Source organism: Tachysurus fulvidraco, chromosome 5, assembly GCF_022655615.1.
Source record: "Tachysurus fulvidraco isolate hzauxx_2018 chromosome 5, HZAU_PFXX_2.0, whole genome shotgun sequence".
NCBI classification, from domain to species: Eukaryota; Metazoa; Chordata; class Actinopteri; order Siluriformes; family Bagridae; genus Tachysurus; species Tachysurus fulvidraco.
In genome coordinates this window covers 33,304,372-33,328,978 of record NC_062522.1, presented here as the reverse complement: position 1 = coordinate 33,328,978, position 24,607 = coordinate 33,304,372, and the positions used below count along the sequence as shown (strand labels likewise).

The window sequence follows — 24,607 nt, the reverse complement described above, 5'->3', positions numbered from 1 at the left end:
CTGTGTGTGTGTGTGTGTGTGTGTGTGTGTGTGTGTGTGTGTGTGTGTGTGTGTGTGTGTGTGTGTGTGTGTACACTATTCCCTGTTCTCTCAAGGTCAAGGTCACCCGCTTCTCCTCTTGAGGTCTAAATAAAAAGTAAATATAAATGGATGTTGACGCTGCGATGTCTGTCGGCTAAGTGAAGACTGAAGCAGTGTGTGTTGTGTTGCGACGGGAAACTAATCAGTGCAGACGTGGTGCGATGATGTGAACGATGTCGTTATTTTTATCCGTTTATAGTTACCTTTAATGTCAGGACACGTTTTTGTTTCGTCACCAGCTTTAAATTCCAGCTTTATCTCTGACTGTTACGAAGCGCTGACACCGGAGACGCCTTTATTCTCAGTGGAGTGTGAACCGAACATGTCCCTGTGAACGAGCTGTTACTATGGAAACGATAAGGTATCAGTACATGAATATAAACAGTCAGAGCTGCTGTTAGAGAGAATTAATCACCACCTGACGACCAATTAAAGGCCACGCTCCCATCACTGGGCTCAAGGTACAGAGTCATGACTGCTGATAATTACATTACATTATTCATTTCATTATTCACCGCTTATCTGAACTTCTCAGGTCACGGGGAGCCTGTGCCTATCTCAGGAGTCATCGGGCATCGAGGCAGGATACACCCTGGACGGAGTGCTAACCCATCACAGGGCACACACACACTCTCATTCACTCACACACTCACACACTACGGACAATTTTCCAGAGATGCCAATCAACCTACCATGCATGTCTTTGGACCGGGGGAGGAAACCGGAGTACCCGGAGGAAACCCCCGAGGCACGGGGAGAACATGCAAACTCCACACACACAAGGCGGAGAGGGGAATCGAACCCCCCCCCCACACACACACACACATACCTTACATCACTTATATTATTATTTTCTGAATGATGATAAACTTAAAGTTAGAACAGAGCTGAATGATGGACTTTATATTTACAGTAAAACAGGATGTGAGTGTCAGTGAGTCTCGCTTTATTAATTCACTTTGTTTTTTCTGCCTTAAACAGCAGACAATCGTGTTTCTATGGATCCTCTCTGTTTCTCTCTGAACCACAAGCGCCTTCCAACACAGGAGGAAGGAGCGGCGTGTCACAGGGGACGGACAGAGAGAGCCGAGAGGTCGGATGTAAGAAGACGTCCTTTTCATTACGCCGCTTCCTGCACTTACAGTCACGATTCATCTGTGGGGTCAGTGGATGGGGCGGGGCAGGGTGGGGTGGGGGGCATTACTGTAATATACTACCACCACAATCCAGAGTAGAGAGAGGAGAGAGAGAGAGAGGGGGGGGAGAGAGAGAGAGAGAGAGAGAGAGAGAGAGAGAGAGAGAGAGAGGGGGGGAGGGGAGAGAGAGAGAGAGAGAGAGAGAGAGAGAGAGGAGAAGGAAGGATGGATGGAAAGAGGGAAAAGAGGGAAACAACGCTGCTGTGTGTCACGCTGTTCAACAACGTCTAAAGTTTGTTATTTATCTACAAATTGACACCTCAGACTTTTTCTAGTTACCTTCAACTACACTACAACTACAACTACACTATACTACACTACAACTACACTACAACTACACTACAACTACAACTACACTATACTACACTACAACTACAACTACACTATACTACACTACAACTACACTACAACTACAACTACACTATACTACACTACAACTACACTATACTACACTACAACTACACTACAACTACAACTACACTATACTACACTACAACTACACTACAACTACAACTACACTATACTACACTACAACTACACTACAACTACAACTACACTATACTACACTACAACTACACTATACTACACTACGACTACACTATACTACACTACAACTACACTATACTACACTACAACTACACTATACTACACTATACTACACTACAACTACACTACAACCACACTACAACTACACTATACTACACTACAACTACACTACAACCACACTACAACTACACTATACTACACTACAACTACACTATACTACACTACGACTACACTATACTACACTACTACACTATACTACACTACAACTACACTATACTACACTACAACTACACTACAACCACACTACAACTACACTATACTACACTACAACTACACTATACTACACTACGACTACACTATACTACACTACTACACTATACTACACTACAACTACACTATACTACACTACAACTACACTATACTACACTACAACTACACTACACTACAACTACACTACAACTACACTACAACTACACTACAACTACACTACACTACAACTACACTATACTACACTACAACTACACTATACTACACTACAACTACACTATACTACACTACAACTACACTATACTACACTACAACTACACTACAACCACACTACAACTACACTATACTACACTACAACTACACTATACTACACTACAACTACACTATACTACAACTACAACTACACTACAAGTACAACTACACTATACTACACTACGACTACACTATACTACACTACAACTACACTATACTACACTACAACTACACTATACTACAACTACAACCACACTACAACTACAACTACAACTACACTACAACTACACTACAACTACACTACACTACAACTACAACTACACTACAACTACACTACAACTACAACTACACTACACTACAACTACACTACACTACAACTACACTACAACTACACTACACTACAACTACACTACACTACAACTACACTACACTACAACTACACTACACTACACTACAACTACACTACACTACAACTACACTACACTACAACTACACTACACTACAACTACACTACACTACACTACAACTACACTACACTACACTACACTACACTACAACTACACTACACTACACTACAACTACACTACACTACACTACAACTACACTACACTACAACTACACTACACTACACTACAACTACACTACACTACACTACAACTACACTACACGTGTAACAAAATATTCTAATAAAACACGCCTGAGATAAACACACTTTTTTGTACTGAGAGAACAAATTCTGAATGCAGTGGAATAAATTGTACATTTCCAGGAAACCGTGTGGCCTTTAATTCTCACTGGGACGTGTTTTTCCTTCACGTTAAACAATTTCAAATCATTGTCATAATCCGTCTCTCAATCTCCCGATAAACCGAAGACACGCTGCAGACGAGGACTAATCCACAGAGGTACACACCAGACGAGGGGAAATAACCCACCCTTAATCTCCGTCAACACCGAGCCACGACGTGTTAATGAGGCGACGTGCCGCGATACTCGAGATGAATCAGGACGTGACGGGATCTGAAGATCGTCTGAGTTTTACAGCCGAGTGCTTCGTGGGAAAATCAGAAGAGCAAGAAAAAATAAGTGGAATAATAGATGGAAGTGAAGTTCCTCTGTTTTAGGGGAACCTTCTGGAAAAAAGCTAAACAGAGAAAATCCTTTCTGTATTATTTACTGTTGTAATTAATAATAAAAAAAAAATCTATCAATTACAGCTGATTTTTTCGTTTTGTTCCAAATTTTCCACGAATGTTTCCTTAACCAGAGTCATTTTTCTCTAAATCCTTTAGCATGCTAATTTCTTGGATTAATTGATTTTTTTTCTTGAATAATGAATGAAATAATTAGCTCCTGCTCAGAACACGTTCGCCATGAATACTTCTTGATTAATTGGTCAGAAGGTGTTGATTAATTTCCTCTCGGCGCGGTCACGGGTTTGTTGATCGATGACGGCAGATCAAACGTAAGCGAGAACCCGCTGTTCGAGGAAGTAATTATAAATGGATAAAAAGCACGACGTGTGTTTTTGTTAAATACCTAAAACATTCGAGTCGTTAATGAATCGCTTCGGTATGAAATGAACAAAACACAAAAAGTAATAAACATTAGTAACGTCATGACATCAGATGAGTTCATTTTTATAATAGAATGAATAATAATAATAATAAAAAAAAATAGCGGGGGGGGGGGCACGGTGGCTTAATGGTTAGCACGTTCGCCTCACACCTCCAGGGTTGGGGGTTCGATTCCCGCCTCCGCCTTGTGTGTGGATGAATGAATGAATGATCAAAAATATTCATCTGTGAGGATGGACAGCGGGTGCCAATATTTATGTTAGTGTGGTTTGTATTGAATACAGAGCGTTAATGTAGTAAATGTTAATGTTAGATAAAAAGAGAAGATAACAAAGGAAAATCAAACCGAGAGTCTTTTTATTATCGCTGCTCTGTGGAACAATCCGCGCTTTTCTTTCCTTTTTCCGAGTTGCTCTGATAAACTGTTCAATTTCACACGCAGAAGAAATATGACGCGACTCCCAGAAGCGGGTGACGTCTGTTCGTCATGTTCCGGCACGTTGTTCCAGGTGGAGAAGTAATTCTTACGTCCAAAAATCATGAGCGGCGCCGCACGGCTCTTTATAGAGTCCCCTCCCCTCCCCCTCCCCTCAGACCGGGCGGATTTATCATCATCCCAATAACACGAGGCGCGGCAGCAGGGGAGCGTGTGGAGAATTACCACGGGCCAGACGAGCCGTACGAAATGCGCTCGGTCGTGTTGCGGTGATTCATGCGCACGGAAATGGCTTTTGGAGCCAAACGGAGAAGGACACGGCGCTGAGTAATGCGCAGGAGACTGAACACAGAGCTAAGGTCAGGGCAGGACTTTAAGCTGCCTGTGATCATATACAGTGTGACACTGAGAGCTGGTCCAGAACATTTTAGCAACGTTTAAATAACACTGCAGGAAAAAGATGACAAGGTGGAATGAGGGAGGTGAGTATAACCTGATGAGCAGGTATTATACAGGATATGATGATGATGATGATGATGATGATGATGAGAAGAAGAAGAAGAAGAAGAAGAAGGAGAAGAAGAAGGAGGAGGAGAAGAAGAAGATTAAGAAGAAGAAGAATCCTTCCTCTCCTCTGAGACGTCTGTCTCTCAGCCAATCAGAACACACCATTAAACACAACACTGAACAATGACCCTGATGAGTTTGTTGTGCTCCTCTCACTAAGGCCACATCTGTAATGCCCTTCTATGAAAGCTGTGCTTATGATCCATGTGTGTGTTGTGATGATGTCACTCCATGCATCTTGGACTTCTTGGACATCTTGGAAAAATTATAATCTCCCGATCCCAAACCTGATGTAGCATCGGACCTGAGACCTGACTGGGAAATTCCTGGAACACAAATCTGATAGACGAAAAGAAAAAGAATCATTTTGTCATGCTGATTAGAAGAAATATCAGAAATGAAGGGCGTGACCAAAGTCCCCGTTAGATAAATGGTATGGTCCAGAACGTGAAAGAGGTGTGCAGTAAAGAGAACACACACACACACCCACACCCACACACACACACACACCCACACACACACACACACACACACACACATATGTTCAACGTGAACGTGTGTCTCCCAGTAATGTCCCATTAACGTGTGAACGATGCTCCCTGCTCCACATGCAGCTGTCTGGAGCTCTGTTTTCTGCAGTTCTACAGAGAGCGATTGTGTAATAAACAGAAATAAAATGATAAAAAGTCTGTTCAGATGTTCTGAGAGTAAACAGAGGAAGTAAAGATCTGCATCACATACGTCTACGATAATGTTTCAAAATGGCCGTGTGAGAGCCAAGGGCTGGACTTGAGTGAGTGTGTGTGTGTGTGTGTGTGTGTGTGTGTGTGTGTGTGTGTGTGTGTGTGTGTGTGTGTGCTGCAGTGAGCAGTGAGTGTGATCTATTTCTGTCATTAGTAGAGAGTGGGCTGTAATAGAGGCCTGCATTATTCGCACATTCTCTCCGTGTATATATCTATATTGCTTTCTCAGCTCTTTTCTCTCTCTCTCTCTCTCTCTCTCTCTCTCTCTCTCTCTCTCTCTCTCTCTCTCTCTCTCTCTCTCTGTTATTTGGTTTCACTTTCCATATATGAGGCAGGAGGTGGAGCAAGGTGTGATGAAGTGGGCGTGGCCTGGACATGCCATAAAGATAAGTAGAATCGACAATGGACTCTTTTTGTCTCCTATTTCTATCAGATATTCTTTCTTTTCTTTTCTTTTCTTTTCTTTTCTTTTCTTTCTTGGTGGAAAGGTAAGTAAATACATACTATAAATGTAAGTTCGTGCAGCTGCCTCATAATTAACACTGATTTCTCAGAAGGATTGTGAACATTTGATTATATATTAGTGTGAGAATGTTAACAGGTTTGACTGAACAAACCGCACCGTGACGGAACATAACATTACGATTCAGGTGACGTGAAGAACACACGGTGTTGGTGTTGAGGGAGGTTGAGAAGCATCTCATGTACTGTCTCCTCTCTAATACTCCATGGACCAGACGCTCACTGACCAAAATCCAATCAGAGGAAAAAATCCAGTCTGAGTGAAACCAAAATATTAAATTACAGCAGCCTTGTGACTCTGATGCTCTCTCTCTCTCTCTCTCTCTCTCTCTCTCTCTCTCTCTCTCTCTCTCTCTCTCTCTCTCTCTCTTTCTTTCTGACTCCCCCTTTATTATCTTTGAGGACAGTCCTATGCTGTGGTGTTGTGAACTTTTTACCTCATTCTGTCTGTCCTCCTTCCTCAGGTGGCACTGCACCCGTCCGACCTCTCCATCCTTCTTCCAGTGTTCCAGAGCCATTCATTTCACTGCACTGTGGGACTCGTCACAACCGGAGATGAGATGCTGTCTTTGTATAGAAAGGGAGTAAAAGTGATATATATTTTTATATATGTACACACACATACAGTATTTATATATATATAATATATACTGTATCCATGTGTGTGTGTGTGTGTGTGTGTGTGTGTGTGTGTGTGTGTGTGTGTGTGTGTGTGTGTGTGTGTGTGTGTGTGTGTGTGTGTGTGTAAAAAATATCTATGAATTTTACATCAGTTTTTCAAAGAGAAATTTATGGCCAATGACTAAAAGCCTGAGGCAGAAATGTAAGAACTCAGCAAGGGTGAACAAATCACACACACACACACACACACACACACACACACACACACACACACACACACACACACACACACACACACACACACACAAACAGTGTTATTGACTTTTTATTCATTGTCGTCAGACAGTTAGAGAAGTTAGAGAATAAAAACCTTTCCCTGCCACATGAAAGACTTTAGCTGAGATTTGATGCATTTAAATGTAACACAACAAAAAAAAATTGTGGTGAGGAAAAATTAAAAGATTATTATTGTTATGTGACAATAAAAACATTTGTGTAATTATTCATAAAGAAATAAAAATAAATCAGTAAAATAATAATAATAATAATAATAATAATAATAATAATAATAATAATAATAATAATAATAATTCATTCATTCATTTCCTACCGCTTATCCGAACTTCTCGGGTCACGGGGAGCCTGTGCCTATCTCAGGCGTGTGATGGGTTGGACGGAGTACCAACCCATCACAGGGCACACACACACACTCTCATTCACACACACACTCACACACTACAGACAATTTTCCAGAGATGCCAATCAACCTACCATGCATGTCTTTGGACCGGGGGAGGAAACCAGAGTACTCGGAGGAAACCCCCGAGGCACGGGGAGAACATGCAAACTCCACACACACAAGGCGGAGGTGTGAATCGAACCCCAACCCTAGAGGTGTGAGGCGAACGTGCTAACCACTAAGCCACCGTGCACCCTTTCAATAATAATAATAATAATAATAATAATAATAATAATAATAATAATAATAATAATAATAATAATAATAATTATTATTATTATTATTATTATTATTATAATTATTATTATTATTATAATTATTATTATTATTATTATTATTATTATTATTTTAAGAATAAACCTTCTTACGTTCTCTTGCTCCCTCTGATGACACTGGGTGAGTTTTTGCCTCCCAGCAGAGCTACAGGTTTGAGAAATCCAGGGAAAGCTGCTGTAAGGCCGAGCTGCAGCTCCACATCGGGTCAAAAAGCTGTTTTTATTAAAAGTTGCTTTGCCATGAAGTGGATATTACAGCGGGGACCTCCGTCTCTGTCACACCGCTGAAAGGAACAAATCAATAAAGGGATAAGTGAGAACAGCTTGGTGTTTTGTACAGCATATGGCTCACGTGTGCTTTTGTGGAAATCCGAATAAGGGCTGATAAATGAAGACAAAGTGCAGCAGCGTACGAGCTCTGGTCCAGAGCGGATTCTATTCAATCCACACCGAGCGCACACTTAATTACAGTCTGAAATCCAAAGCTACTGTAATACGTGTAGAAAAACACGTCCAGGTGACTGATTTACAGCCGGAACCCGGACGTGATCGGTGATAGCAGTAACACAGACCTTCGCCTCGACATGCTGCTTATTGTGCAGCTGCTGATTCCAGAAATTATCGAACAGCTGCAATTAAGATCCAGTCCATTAACCAATTCTTACACATTCACGCTGATTCAAACCCTTCCGATCGATAATGAGAAATGAAGTGAGTCGTGAGGGTCAGGGTGGATAAATACAGGGTGAGGAACACATCAGAGCCGGTGCTGATTATTAGACCGATGAATTAAACAACACTGAGATCTGCTTTTGCGCTGATCTTGCACAACTGCAGTTAGGGAAGGAGTTCAGACTGAGCTCATTAAGGATGATGATGATGATGATGAATATATAATGAATAACAGTTCTTAGACTCGTCTTTGCCCATATAACAGCTCATTTAATACCTGGATTGTATTAATCAAACAGAAAGAAATGCATTAACATGCATTAGCATGCAAGCTGAGGTTGAGCAACAGATCACAAACCTCTGAGAGAAAAGGAAATACAAACAAACACCTGTCTGCCTTTAGGCCACGCCCACTTCAGGTATAATCCTTCTCCTTAAGTGACGTAGAGTTAAGTATGGTGACCCATACTCAGAATTCGTTCTCTGAATTTAACCCATCCAAAGTGCACACACACACACACACACACACACACACACACACACACACACACACACACACACACACACACACACACACACACACACACAGCCATTTATGCTGCGGCGCCCGGGGAGCAGTTGGGGAGTTTGGTGCTTGCTCAAGGGCGCCAAGTGGTATTGCCGGCCCGAGACTCGAACCCACAACCTTAGGGTTAGGAGTCAAACATTCTAACCATTAGTCCACTTCCTCATAATCAGAATTGCAATTCAGATCCAGACACGCAGCATGAAGTCATGAAGATCAAACATTACTAGGTTTTCTGCGTATATCCTCCATCCTGTACACTGCACGTCCACGTCCACGTGATGCTTCAATACAGGACATCAGGACACTTACACGAGCGCCCTACTCTGTCCATCTGCAGAAATGTCACTTTACTAGAGGGGGCGTTGCGAATGGGCGTGGCCTTAACGCCGTGTGGACTGACGCGCTCGCTCTGCGCTCCTATATAAACGGTTACGCGGAGCACAAAATCCCACAATCTTCTTTAACGCGTCGGTTCACTAGGAGGCTTCACGGAAAGAGCAGAACTCACATTTACACACACGTACAGATAGATAGATATATTTAGAATTCCAGAATGGAGCGAGTATTTTGGACACTTTGGCTACTTTTCTCTGCGGTGATTTCGTCCGGATCCGCGCAGGAGTTCGGCGCAACGCAGTTCGTGTGCACGTCGGTGCCGAAAGACGCGGACCTTTGCGCGGCCACGATGCAGAACAGCGCACCGGCGGAAGACCTGAAGAGCACCGTGCTGCAGCTCCGGGAGACCGTCCTGCAGCAGAAGGAGACCATCATGAGCCAGAAGGAGACCATCCGAGAGCTGACGGGAAAGCTGAGCCGCTGCGAGGGCGCACAGGAGGACGGAGGAGCAGCGCAGAAAGCCGGGGGACGCAGGAAGGAACCGGGCAAGAACACCATGGGGGACGTGTCCAGAACTTCTGGGGACACTCTGGCGCAGCTCGGGCTCACTTTAGCCACCCTCAAGCAGAGGCTGGAGAACCTGGAGGTACTTTAATCCGTTTAATGGATGATTGAGGAGCGAGAACTCAACATAGTACACACACACACACACACACACACACACACACACACACACACACACACACACACACAAAGAGGTTCGTTCCTCTTGTGTAACTCTTTCCATTATAAAACCCTTTCAGAAAGCTGGAAGGTTTAACCACAGAAGCGCGCCACCAGGAACCGTTTTATTTACTTTATTCACCCTAAAATGTGCAGTGTTTAATTCTGTTCTTTATTTCCGTGTTAATTCACTCGGATAGGTGTTAATTCTATACCATAGGTAGGAGTTTGTGTAAAAATGTGGTCATTCTACACTGGCATCGGTTCAATTCTGTAGGCTTATTAGTTTAGATTAGATAACAGTAGATTAACACCGGAAGTGTTAATTAAATCATTTACAACACTGTATAACATTAGAGTTTATATAGTGTTATAAAACGTCTTAGTATTTAATATTATAGATCATATTAACTTACAGCTGTGAGTGTGTGTAAGTCGTATTCGGCAGCAACCAACACACACACACACACACAAAACCTGAACACTAAATTCTCTGACTGAAGATATCAGCTCAATCATTCAGCTAGATCTTCGTATCTGTACATTTCTTGTGTATTTCCTTCTACACTTCTACAGAAGATGAGTTGGATTAACACTTCATGTTCACCGGTGTTAATTGAACCCTGTGTGAATTCAGCGCTGAAACCGCAACACCGCACGTCTCCGTGTGTATTTCTCATGCGCTGTACTGTATGTCACACGGCATACAATCATAATCACCTCAAACATGTGTTAATAATGCCGGTGTTGAGTGTTGAGTCACACAGACGAGTGTTAAGTTCTGATGATGTATTTTCAACGTGCGCAGCGTCTCAGTCTAATCCTAAAAGCAGATTAGCAGGTTTCTAAAGCGTCCTTCACGGAGTGTCCAGCATCTACTTAACACTGTGTGAAGTGTGATAAAGCAGGTGTTAATGTGACTTGTTAATGCAACACAATCCTGTTCTCTAACACTTTTTTTAAACACCAAACGCTTTAACATCAACACAGTGTACGATGATGTTAAGTGAACGTTAGGAATAGTTTAATTAGTTCAAATGATTTTGCTTTGATGTGTAAAAAGTGTTAATTGAAGACTATAAAAATTATTTCATTAATGTAGGGACAAAATGAACACCAGGAAAGGTTATTTAACACTATGGCTTTATTTAAGATCAACACTTTGACTAAGGATTAAAATTAATTCAACACTAAAACTAAACACTGAGCAAAACACCTACATGTTAAATGAACGCAGTGTTAATGAACGCAGTGTTAATGAACGCAGTGTTAATGAACACAGATGTCACTGAATTAATGTCTTTTATGTTAAGAGTTAAATCGACATCGCTGTAAAACACGGGTGTTAATTTAACATGGGGTACTGAATTCAACACTGTGTTAATTGTGTGCTCAGTGTTTCAGTGTCGTGTTTAGTCTCCTTAGTCTGCAGTGATGTGAGTGATGTAGTCAGTGTTTAGTGTGAAGTGTTTGGTTTTGTAGTGTTTACTGAACCTCGTCAGTGCTCGGTGATGTGTTGAGTGTGAATTCTACACTCTAGGTGTTAATATCCGAGCTGAGTGTTGGTTACAGAGCAGTGATGATTATGGCAGTGTTTACTGAACATGGTCAGGTCTCAGTGATGTGGTGTTTGACTCCTCAGCAGTACAGTCGGACAAACGGCTCGGTGCAGGCCAACAGTCTGAAGGATTTACTGCAGAATAAAATCGATGACATGGAGAAGCAGGTTCTGTCCCGAGTCAACACACTGGAGGAGAGTAAAGGGGGAGCGAGTAACGACACGGAGCAGCGCAACCGCGTGGAGTCGACACTGAGCACGCTACACCACCGTGTCACTGACCTGGAGAAAGGTAACACACACACACACACACACACAGAGCACACACACAGCATGCTACACCACCGCGTCACTGATCTGGAGAAAGGTAACACACACACACACACACACACACACACACACACACACACACACACACACACACAGCATGCTACACCATCTTGTCAATGATATGGAGAAAGATCACACACACACAAAGAGCACACTACACAACTACGTCACTGACACACACACACACAGCACACACACAAACATACACAGAGAGCATGCAACACCAACGCGTCACTGATCTGGAGAAAGGTAACACACACACACAGAGCAGATTACACGATCGTGTCACTGACACGCACACACACACACACACACACAGAGCACACTACACCATCACGTCACTGACCTGTAAAACGGTAACACACACACACACACACACACGCACACACACAGAGTATGCTACACCTCCGCATCACTGACCTGTAGAACAGTAACACACACACACTGAACATGCCACACCACCACATCACTGACCTGTAGAAAGGTGACACACACACACACACACACACACCGAACATGCCACACCACCACATCACTGACCTGTAGAAAGGTGACACACACACACACACACACACCGAACATGCCACACCACCACATCACTGACCTGTAAAACAGTAACACACACACACACACACACACACACACACACACACTGAACATGCCACACCACCACATCACTGACCTGTAGAAAGGTCACACACACACACACACACACACACACACACACACACACACACACACACACACACACACACACACACACACCGAACATGCCACACCACCACATCACTGACCTGTAGAAAGGTGACACACACACACACACACACACACACACCGAACATGCCACACCACCACATCACTGACCTGTAAAACAGTAACACACACACACACACACACACACACACACACACACACACACACACACACACACACACACACACTGAACATGCCACACCACCACATCACTGACCTGTAGAAAGGTCACACACACACACACACACACACACACACACACACACACACACACACACACTGAACATGCCACACCACCACATCACTGACCTGTAGAAAGGTGACACACATTCTCTCCATGTTGTTCCTCAGGTCCTAAAGGCACCAGACCAGTGGATAAGTTCCAGCTCACGTTCCCGCTACGCACCAACTACATGTACGCTAAAGTGAAGCGCAGTCTTCCGGAGATGTACGCCTTCACACTGTGTCTGTGGATCAAATCCAACGCCTCTCCCGGAGTGGGAACGCCGTTCTCCTACGCTGTTCCGGGACAGTCCAACGAGCTTGTGCTCATTGAGTGGGGAAACAATCCCATGGAAATCCTCATCAACGACAAGGTACTGGCAATTATACAGCACCGCTGAATTCTGGGTTCTGATTGGTCAGAAGGTGTTGAGTTCCCAGACACCATCTGAGTACAGTGTTAGTTACGGGATTTAGTTAGTTAAGGGTCCGAACCTCATACTAACACAGAAAGATGTTAATGTAACACTGATGGAAGGAGTCTCCAGTGTCATCTTCAGGTTTCTCCACCTTCTTAACCTTGAGAGTTTGTTTGTGTACCATAACGTAATGACATCAGGAACGAACTCTAACTAATGTAACTTTAAACAAATAAACAATTACATTGTAATGGGGGGGGGGGGGTGGCTTAGTGGTTAGCACGTTCGCCTCACACCTCCAGGGTTGGGGGTTCGATTCCCACCTTCGCCTTGTGTGTGTGGAGTTTGCATGTTCTCCCCGTGCCTCGGGGGTTTCCTCCGTGTACTCCGGTTTCCTCCCCCGGTCCAAAGACATGCATGGTAGGTTGATCGGCATCTCTGGGAAATTGTCCGTAGTGTGTGAGTGTGTGTGTGAATGAGAGTGTGTGTGTGTGCCCTGTGATGGGTTGGCACTCCGTCCAGGGTGTATCCTGCCTCGATGCCCGATGACGCCTGAGATAGACACAGGCTCCCCGTGACCCGAGAAGTTCGGATAAGCGGTAGAAGATGAGTGAGTGAATGAATAATTTATCACCGGTCACTTTGTTGCAGGTCGCAAAACTGCCCTTCCTGATAAATGACGGGAAATGGCATCACATCTGCATCACATGGACGACGCGCGACGGCGTTTGGGAAGCGTTTCAGGACGGCGTTCTGCGTGGAACCGGAGAGAACCTGGCTCCGTATCATCCTATCAAACCCAACGGAGTTCTGGTCCTGGGCCAGGAGCAGGTGAGGAACTTTTTTTAAAAACCTCCTTTTATAGAGCAGATGACTCATTATTTGGCAAGTGCAGAGTGTGCAGAAGGTTTTATTTCCTGCCCCACACACTGAACAGGAAGCTAAAGTGTTAGTAATTGGGCGCTTAGACCTGGAGAAAGGTATAACACACACACACACACACACACACACACACACACACACACAGAGAGCACACTACACAGTCACTGACACACACACACAGCACAGTACACCACCGCATCACTGACCTGGAGAAAGGTCTCACACACACACACAGCACACTACACAACTACGTCACTGACACACACTCACACACACAGCACACTACACAACTACGTCACTGACACACACACACAGCACACTACACAACTACGTCACTGACACACACTCACACACACACAGCACACTACACAACTACGTCACTGACACACACACACAGCACACTGCACAACTACGTCACTGACACACACTCACACACACACACAGCACACTACACAACTACGTCACTGACACACACACAGAGCACACTACACAACTACGTCACTGACACACACTCACACACACACACACAGAGCATGCAACACCAATGTGTCACTGACCTGGAGAAAGGTAACACACACACACACACACACACACACGCACACGCACACGCACGCACACACACACACACACACACTCACAGCACAAATATCATTCTTGACATTGTTAGAAGGCAACGTCTACTACATAGGGCACTTACTAGGGAGTGGTTTAGGATTTATCAGTTAAAGTCGTCTCCATACCTCATTAAAATGTTCTAAAAACTGGACGTCGGGAAAATATCGAGTTTGTTCGAGGAATCCGAGTCGTTTAAAAATCAGGACATTCGTGTCACCTAGGAAACGAATCCGTTTTGGGAACAGGATGGAGCGGAATCCCAGACGACACAAACTCTGGCAGTTCTCCAGATTTATACACAGCTTGTGTTTGTCCTAACGTTTTGTTAGCGCACGGTGACGGTGGACGCACCGGCTGCTCTTCTTCTGAGAGACGCTTTCATTCATCCTTTCCTTTATTATTCGTTCACGTGTTCAATGTTAACGAAACGAAGGCACGATTTAACCAGTGAAAAATATCTAATTAATAAATGTGTCTGAAACGATGCTACGTTTCATTAGCAGCGACGATCCTAGCTGAGTTAGCGGTTTTTATCTTATAGAGATTTGTTTTTTAGTAAATTTCCAACATGCCCGAGATAAATGTTGGTATTTTGGATAAATGTCTCATTTCTACTTAAATTATGACTTTAGATCGTCCTGAAACGTCACTGCTAGCTGTTTAATTGGTAGCCATTGCAAGATTTTCTGGTTGCCTAGCAACGGTGTATTATGATAAAAATAATAACAGTTAGAAAATGTTGGTACGTTATGAAACTTTTGAACTGGGAATGGTTCAATAAGTATAGGAAATAAATAAATAAATAAAGTGCCTCACACCTCCAGGGTCGGGGTTCGATTCCCACGTCCTCCTTGTGTGTGTGGAGTTTGCATGTTCTCCCCGTGCCTCGGGGGTTTCCTCCGGGTACTCCTGTTTCCTCCCCCGGTCCAAAGACATGCATGGTAGGTTGATTGGCATCTCTGGAAAATTGTCAGTAGTGTGTGAGTGAATGAGAGTGTGTGTGTGTGTGCCCTGTGATGGGTTGGCACTCCGTCCAGGGTGTATCCTGCCTCGATGCCCGATGACGCCTGAGATAGGCACAGGCTCCCCGTGACCCGAGAAGTTCGGATAAGCGGTAGGAGATGAATGAATGAATGAAAAACTTTTCACCGTACAAAGAACTGGAAATGGTTTAATAAGTATAGGAAATAAATAAATAAATAAATAAATAAATAAATAAATACACAAAACCAATGAATAAATATAAAATATAAAACAATTATAAAAATGTTTGGAAATGTACAGTACAATTATATAATAAAGATATAATTAATTAATTAATAAATTAAAAAAGCCCATGGGCTGCCAGAATTGTGAACTCTTTTAAACTGGAATTTAGTTTGAATTTGAATCCTGAGACTCGACATAACCCCATTCACGCCGTCCACCTGCTCACTCTCATGTTATTAATAGAACTCTGTTGATTTTCTTCCATTTGCTCCTGCTAGGACACGCTGGGCGGCGGGTTTGACGCCACGCAGGCGTTCGTAGGCGAGTTGGCGAATTTCAACGTGTGGGACAAAAAGCTGTCGTCCGCTGAGATCTACAATCTGGCAACCTGCAACAGCAGAGCGCAAACGGGCAACGTCCTGTCCTGGTCGGAGTCCAACATCGACGTGTTCGGCGGAGCCACCAAGTGGACTTTCGAGCAGTGTCGTCAGGTCAACTGAGAAACGTGCGGCGTGAAAAACCAGAAATAAAAAAAAAAAAGAAATAATAACGAAAAACGGCGCCGATCCGAGACGCGATATTTCTAAAGCTTCTGTCTTTACTTGTCTTCAATTTTGACGTTGATTTAAAAAAAAAAAAAAGAAAGAAAAAAAAAAAAACTGCACACAATGAACTGAATAAGAGCACAGATTTCTATGAATTCTTACATATTTGTGTGCGAAAGAGAACAAAAATTCTTCTTAGTCTCGTCCGGTCTTGAAACTTTTTCCTGTTGTACGTTTAAAAAAACCGCAAAACTGGCTTTTTTTTTTTTTTTTTTAATTTTTTTTTTAATTTATTTAATTTTTTTAACTTGGATATTTTTGCTTTTGTATTTTCTTCTTCTCGAATCGCACATATTTTATTATGACTTTTTTTTCTCTCTTTGTCTCGGAACGGAAGCTGGAAAGATAAAGTGTCTTAAAGAATGCGCTGAAAAGGAAAAAAAAATTGTAAAAGAAAAAAAATGGTCCTTCGGACGGAAAGTATTTTACCTCGAGATTGTGTCTCTGGATTTTGCACTGTGACTACAGAAGTTTGTGGGTTCAAATCCCAGAAACAACTCTGCTTTGGTTCTCGACTCTTCGGCTCTGCGCTCGGACCGGATCGTCCAGGCTGAGCCATGGACCAGGAGGTTGTGAGTGTGAAGGCTCAGCCATGGACCAGGAGGTTGTGAGCGTGAAGGCTGAGCCACGGACCATGAGGTTGTGAGTGTGAAGGCTCAGCCACAGACCAGGAGGTTGCGAGTGTGAAGGCTGAGCCACGGACCAGGAGGTTGTGAGTGTGAATCCCGGACGTGTCAGAAAGCCACCTGTATGTTCTAGCCCTGGATGTTCAGAGCGTCTGGGTAAATGTATAAAGAGTAAAAGGAATCTGCCGAGTTCATGTTTGATGGTTATGTAAATGTTTAGGATCGATCTTTTATTTCTTCTCTCCAGTCTGTTCGGATGTTTCTCTTTAGGATGTCGTTCGATTTTGCCAACACGAACACGCTTACGAGTGCCTTTGGGCTGGAGCACCGATTCAGCAGCACACACACTTTTCATTCATTCATTCATTTATTAATTAATTTAATTTATGTATGTATTTATTTATTTATTTATTTATTAAAAAAAATGGCTTTAATTGTCGTGTTACATTTACAGATTGCAGGTTTAAACGTGTTACACAGATTATGGTGTGTGTGTGTGTGTGTGTGTGTGTGATTATTTGGGCAGGTGTTTGTACTCTGTAATAGGAATGTTAATGCATAGCCACAGCATGAGCGAACAAACGCTGCGTCCACAGTTTGCTTATTATTTTCTCCCCTCTCTCCTATGGTTCGGGTCGGGTTTTTCTACTGTATTGTTATACGCTAACAGCATGGCACCATCGAGAGATCTAATTTTTGTAATAAAATGCGATAGAAAGACGTTCTTGCTTCTCATGCTCTTATTTATAAAGGTGAAGTTGTGTACATGACCGGGTAAAGGGCCTCCGAATGCACACGGGGTATATTATTATTATTATTATTATTATTATTATTATTATTATTATTATTATTATTATAATACTCTAATGTACCCTGTATGGGTGCCAATACTTAATATATCAACTATCGACGGGGAGCTGAATCGTAAATGGACGTCTGGACCTTCGGGAACAAGAGGAATGGTTTTTTTAAATCTGATTTAAACTCCTTACATAAGTATAAGTGACACACACATGTAGAGTATAAGTGACACACACACACATACACACACACACACACACATGTAGAGTATAAGTGACACAAACACGTATAGTATAAGTGACACACACACACACATGTAGAGTATAAGTGACACACACACATGTAGAGTATAAGTGACACACACACACACACACATGTAGAGTATAAGTGACACACACACACGTAGAGTATAAGTGACACACACACACACGTAGAGTATAAGTGACACAAACACGTAGAGTATAAGTGACACACACACACACACACACACACACACATGTAGAGTATAAGTGACACACACACACATACACACACACACACATGTAGAGTATAAGTGACACAAACATGTATAGTATAAGTGACACACACACACACATGTAGAGTATAAGTGACACACACACATGTAGAGTATAAGTGACACACACACATGTAGAGTATAAGTGACACACACACACACACACATGTAGAGTATAAGTGACACACACACACGTAGAGTATAAGTGACACACACACACACGTAGAGTATAAGTGACACAAACACGTAGAGTATAAGTGACACACACACACACACACACACACACACATGTAGAGTATAAGTGACACACACACACACACACACACACACATGTAGAGTATAAGTGACACACACACACAACTTGGAGAATCTGTACAAACAGCATCAGGTCACTCAGACACTCAGACGAACTCTCAGGAACAAACAAACGTTCACATGAACCTGAAGACACCAACATACGAGCAGGTCTTATGAGATGGTGCTGCATGAACATCTCCATGGCACGAAGCTCGTCCTTCACGTGATGTTCAGTGTGTTCTATAACGATCAGCTGTAGAGTGAAGCTTTTCATCTGAGGAACACCGTCCTGACTGTGAAGCAGTGTGGTGGCAGCATCACGCTGTGCTTCAAGGTGATCTTCAGACATATCACAGCATCATCATCATCATCATCATCATCATCATCATCATCATCATCAGGAAACTAGACACACAAAAGCAAGACACTGAAACAAACCTGACTTAATAAAGTTATAAAACAGGACTTAGTTCTAACTGACTGAATGTTAACATGGTCTCCACCTTAAGACAGATTGTCATCAAAAGGAATTATTTTATCAGAATTTCTACACAAATGAACAACAAAGTTTAAAAACGTGAACAGAATTAAAGCAAAATCTAAAATTTTGTAAATATGCGGCTGGAAAAAATGTGTGTGTGTGAGGGTGTGTGTGTGTGTGAGTGTGTGTTGTGTGTGAGTGTGTTTGTGTGTGTTGTGTGTGTGTGTGTATGTGTGTGTGTGTGTGTGTGTGTGTGTGTGTGTGTGTGCTTAACACCAGTCTTAGTCTCACCTCAGCTCTATCCGCTCGATCTGTGGCTGTGTTCCAAACCACTAAAGAGCTGTGTTACTGCACTGTGTTACTGCTCTGTGTTACTGCTCTGTGTTACTGCTCTGTGTTACTGCTCCGTGTTACTGCTCTGTGTTACTGCTCCGTGTTACTGCTCTATGTTACTGCTCTGTGTTACTGCTCTGTGTTACTGCTCTATGTTACTGCTCCGTGTTACTGCTCTGTGTTACTGCTCCGTGTTACTGCTCCGTGTTACTGCTCTGTGTTACTGCTCTGTGTTACTGCACCGTGTTACTGCTCTGTGTTACTGCTCTGTGTTACTGCTCTGTGTTACTGCACCGTGTTACTGCTCTGTGTTACTGCTCTGTGTTACTGCACCGTGTTACTGCTCTGTGTTACTGCTCTGTGTTACTGCTCTATGTTACTGCTCCGTGTTACTGCTCTGTGTTACTGCTCCGTGTTACTGCTCCGTGTTACTGCTCTGTGTTACTGCTCTGTGTTACTGCACCGTGTTACTGCTCTGTGTTACTGCTCTGTGTTACTGCTCTGTGTTACTGCACCGTGTTACTGCTCTGTGTTACTGCTCTGTGTTACTGCACTGTGTTACTGCTCTGTGTTACTGCTCTGTGTTACTGCACTGTGTTACTGCTCTGTGTTACTGCTCTGTGTTACTGCTCCGTGTTACTGCTCTGTGTTACTGCACCGTGTTACTGCTCTATGTTACTGCTCTGTGTTACTGCTCTGTGTTACTGCTCTATGTTACTGCTCTGTGTTACTGCTCTGTGTTACTGCTCTATGTTACTGCTCTATGTTACTGCACTGTGTTACTGCTCTGTGTTACTGCTCTATGTTACTGCTCTGTGTTACTGCTCTGTGTTACTGCTCTATGTTACTGCTCTGTGTTACTGCTCTATGTTACTGCTCTGTGTTACTGCTCTATGTTACTGCTCTGTGTTACTGCTCTGTGTTACTGCTCTATGTTACTGCACCGTGTTACTGCTCTGTGTTACTGCTCTGTGTTACTGCTCTGTGTTACTGCTCTGTGTTACTGCTCTGTGTTACTGCTCTGTGTTACTGCTCTATGTTACTGCACCATGTTACTGCTCTGTGTTACTGCTCTGTGTTACTGCTCTGTGTTACTGCTCTGTGTTACTGCTCTATGTTACTGCTCTATGTTACTGCTCTGTGTTACTGCTCTGTGTTACTGCTCTATGTTACTGCTCTGTGTTACTGCTCTGTGTTACTGCTCTGTGTTACTGCTCTATGTTACTGCTCTGTGTTACTGCTCTATGTTACTGCTCTGTGTTACTGCTCTATGTTACTGCTCTATGTTACTGCTCTGTGTTACTGCTCTGTGTTACTGCTCTGTGTTACTGCTCTATGTTACTGCTCTGTGTTACTGCTCTATGTTACTGCTCTGTGTTACTGCTCTGTGTTACTGCTCTGTGTTACTGCTCTGTGTTACTGCTCTGTGTTACTGCTCCGTGTTACTGCTCCGTGTTACTGCTCTAAACCGCTGTTTACTTCCTCACTTCCTCTTTATTGCTCCAACACTCTGTTTATCTGCTACAGACACAGTGAACTGAGACAGACGATCATCTCTTGGATCATCTCTTGGTTTAGAAAGAGCTAAAAGATGTTAAACCATCCATCATCATGCTGCTCAAGGTGACCGCAGTGACCTACTTCTGTTCTCGCCGACTTCCTGTCCTGTGTGATGGGGTCCTGCGGGTCAGCACACACACACAGAAGGTTATACACAGGATGTCCCACATGTCTCCACATACTCAGGGGAAATGAACACATCATTCTCATGACATCAGGAAGCTGTCACGACACATCACATCACGTCACGTCACGTCACATCATGTCACGTCACGTCACGTCACGTCACACACCGATTATTATTAAAAAAGACAAATAATAGACCGATATTAGTAACAAATCAGATGAGAAACAGAAAGATGTGTCTGGTGTCTGAGGAAGTCTGAGGATTTCTGTTCTACTGGAAAATCAGTGAGTTTATCTAAAAATATGAAGGGAAACACACACACACACACACACACACACACACACACACACACACACACACACACACACACACACACACACACACAGAGACAGACACTCACACTCACACACTTCATAAAACACTTCACAAGCAGATAACAAGGTGAAATCTGACAATTTGTGGAACCCAGATGTGAAAGTGGAGCAGAGAATTCAGAGCTTTCCATCGCTCTCTCTCTCTCTCTCTCTCTCTCTCTCTCTCTCTCTCTCTCTCTCTCTCTCTCTCTCTCTCTCTCTCTCTCTCTCTCTCTCTGGCAGTTCATTACTCCCCCTCTCAGTGCTGGCTCAGCCTCAGGGACGCCACTCTGAGGGATAAGACTATGAGACCTCGTGGTTGAGAGCATGGAGCACGAGCCCTGGCTTCACTTAGTTACGGAAAACAACAACACAATAAAAACAATATCAGGACATGGAGCCACTCGGAGGTCCAGGATGCGCTCCCACAGGAGGAAGTAAGGAAGGATTCTGTCAGATAAAACGCTGACTCTCACTTTCACTCGCAGTCGATGAGTCTAATGACAGCATTAAACCAACAGGGGTTGTGCAGCTGCAGGAAAATAATCAACAACAGGATGGTGTGATGAAGACGAGTCACGTCGACGGTGTGATGAAGATGAGTCACATCGATGGTGTGATGAAGACGAGTCACGTCGATGGTGTGATGAAGACGAGTCACGTCGACGGTGTGATGAAGACGAGTCACGTCGACGGTGTGATGAAGACGAGTCACGTCGACGGTGTGATGAAGACGAGTCACGTCGAAGGTGTGATGAAGACGAGTCACGTCGACGGTGTGATGAAGACGAGTCACGTCGACGGTGTGATGAAGACGAGTCACGTCGACGGTGTGATGAAGACGAGTCACGTCGACGGTGTGATGAAGACGAGTCACGTCGATGGTGTGATGAAGACGAGTCTGTACTGTATATGTTTATAGCTATATTCTCTTTGACAAAATAAAAAAAAACACAAGCAGCTTGTCATTATCGGGAAACAAGGATTTGATGGACAGAGGGATGAGGGACAACTAGAAAGGTAAGGGGATGGAGAGATAGCAGAAAATGGAGAGAAAGATAGCATCTTAGCTCATAGAACTGAGAGGAGAGAAAACATGTGAGGATTCAGGAAAAGTACAGTAAGCCATCCATCCATCCATCCATCCATCCATCCATTCATCTCGTTATTGCTCTATCCCTCTCTCTAATCTCTCATTTCTATCCCCATCCCTCCATCTATTCCTCCAGTCTGAATTACTTTCATCTCTTTAACCACTAGATTTGTCCTGATCTCTCTATCCCCCTGATCTCTCTATCCCTCAGTCCCCTCATCCTCTTTTATAGCTTCATCTCTGATTATTACAAAACACTGACACTGGAGACTCCCTCCCTAAATCTCCTAACGGTAACCATAGCAACATCTTGTATATGTGCGAGGTGATCCAGCTGTTGCTATAGAAATGGTAACCTGTCACGACGAGAGCGTTAATATAAACACGTGATGTGCGACTGAGACACTGTGTGATTTGCTGTTATAGGGAATTAATCAACAGCTTCCGACCAATCAGAATGCAGCGTGACTGAGGCGGGGCTTTCGGTCTGTACTCGTGTGAACCGAGACACGTGTCTTTTTAACGGAAAGAACCGATCCTGAGTCAGCGGTTTCCCTCGGCTTCTCCGTGCGCTGAATCATTGATGAAGACCAACGTTCCTCCCTGCTGATGACCCGATGAAAGATGCATGAAGAAGGGAGAGGCTCAGCCAGGAACGGAAGAGTGGAGGAGGACAGGATGGAGGGACTGAGAGGGGAAAAAACTGAGAGAACGGGATGTACAGAGAGAAGATGTGGGACTGAGAGAGATGTACTGAAAGTGGGGGAGGGGTCAGTCGGATAGAGACGGATAGAGAAGACAGCAAGAGGAAACGATGATGGGATGGACAGATACAGGGTATGAAAGAAAGAGAGTGAGAGAGAGAGAGAGAGAGAGAGAGAGAGAGAGAGAGAATGGGAGATAAAAGAATGGCCTTTAGGAGATAACAAATAAAACAAGGAGAGCTGGTGAAAGGCAGAGTGTACAGCATATAATAAAAAAAAAACAGATATAAAAAAGAGGAGAGGAGGATGATATGGAGGAATAAAGGATGAAGGAATGCAGAGAGCAAGAGAAAGAGAAGATGAGGAATAGATAGGAAAAGTGCGGCATTGCAAAGAGAGAGCAGGATTTGATGGACAGTGGGATGGAGAGATAACTAGAAAGGTGAGACGAGGGGAGGATGGAGAGATAGAGAGAGGAAGAATAGAGAAAGATAGGATGGAAATCTAGAAGAGAGGACATGATAGAGGGATAGAGAACAAAGTAAAGGAACACTGGAAACTCCTGGCAAAGGAGAATGTGACGGACGGCTGAAAAGAAAAGGATGTATATATACATTGCTCTATCCCTCCATCCCTTCATCTCTCTATAGAATGAAATGTCTATCTCTCATTCCCTCCATCCCATGTTTCAATCGCTGTAATCCCGTTCTCTCATACATTTAATCCCCAATCCCTCTCTCTGTTTCTATCTCTCCATAAACTTCTTCTTCTCCTTCCATCTCTCTGCTCATCCGTACAATCCTACTTTCCTTATGCTATCCATCCTGTCCTTCTTTCCATTTTCTACATCTCTATCTCTCCTTCTGTCCCGTCATAATGTTTTAATCCCTTTAACCATGTTATCTAATCCTCCCTCCTCTTTCTATCCCTCTATTATCTATTACCGATCCGTAATCTTCTTCTTTCCCGCCTCTCTTTCTCTCGTCCTCCTCTTTACTATCGCT

The 24,607-nt window shown here is 43.4% G+C and overlaps 1 protein-coding gene across 2 annotated transcripts; it reads left to right on the top strand.

Moving 5' to 3' along the window:
- Window positions 1–9,504: 9,504 nt before the first annotated feature.
- On the top strand, window positions 9,505–18,061 carry LOC113663329 (neuronal pentraxin-1). 2 transcript variants are annotated; one of them, XM_027178548.2, is made up of 5 exons: window positions 9,505–10,044; window positions 11,767–11,971; window positions 13,114–13,358; window positions 14,055–14,234; window positions 16,388–18,061. In XM_027178548.2, the coding sequence occupies exons 1-5, from the start codon at window positions 9,616–9,618 to the stop codon at window positions 16,607–16,609; spliced, it is 1,281 nt and encodes a 426-aa protein (XP_027034349.1). In that variant the 5' UTR covers window positions 9,505–9,615; the 3' UTR covers window positions 16,610–18,061. The 2 variants fall into 2 exon arrangements, with proteins under 2 accessions (XP_027034349.1, XP_027034348.1); XM_027178547.2 differs by having other exon boundaries at window positions 11,764–11,971.
- Window positions 18,062–24,607: the final 6,546 nt, after the last annotated feature.

Excerpts from the sequence above, each read along its gene's own strand:
- LOC113663329 (XM_027178547.2), top strand. The coding sequence starts at position 9,616 with ATGGAGCGAGTATTTTGGACACTTTGGCTACTTTTCTCTGCGGTGATT. Across the intron at positions 11,972-13,113 it reads TGTCACTGACCTGGAGAAAG|GTCCTAAAGGCACCAGACCA; the intron begins GTAACACACACA and ends GTTGTTCCTCAG. Across the intron at positions 13,359-14,054 it reads AAATCCTCATCAACGACAAG|GTCGCAAAACTGCCCTTCCT; the intron begins GTACTGGCAATT and ends ACTTTGTTGCAG.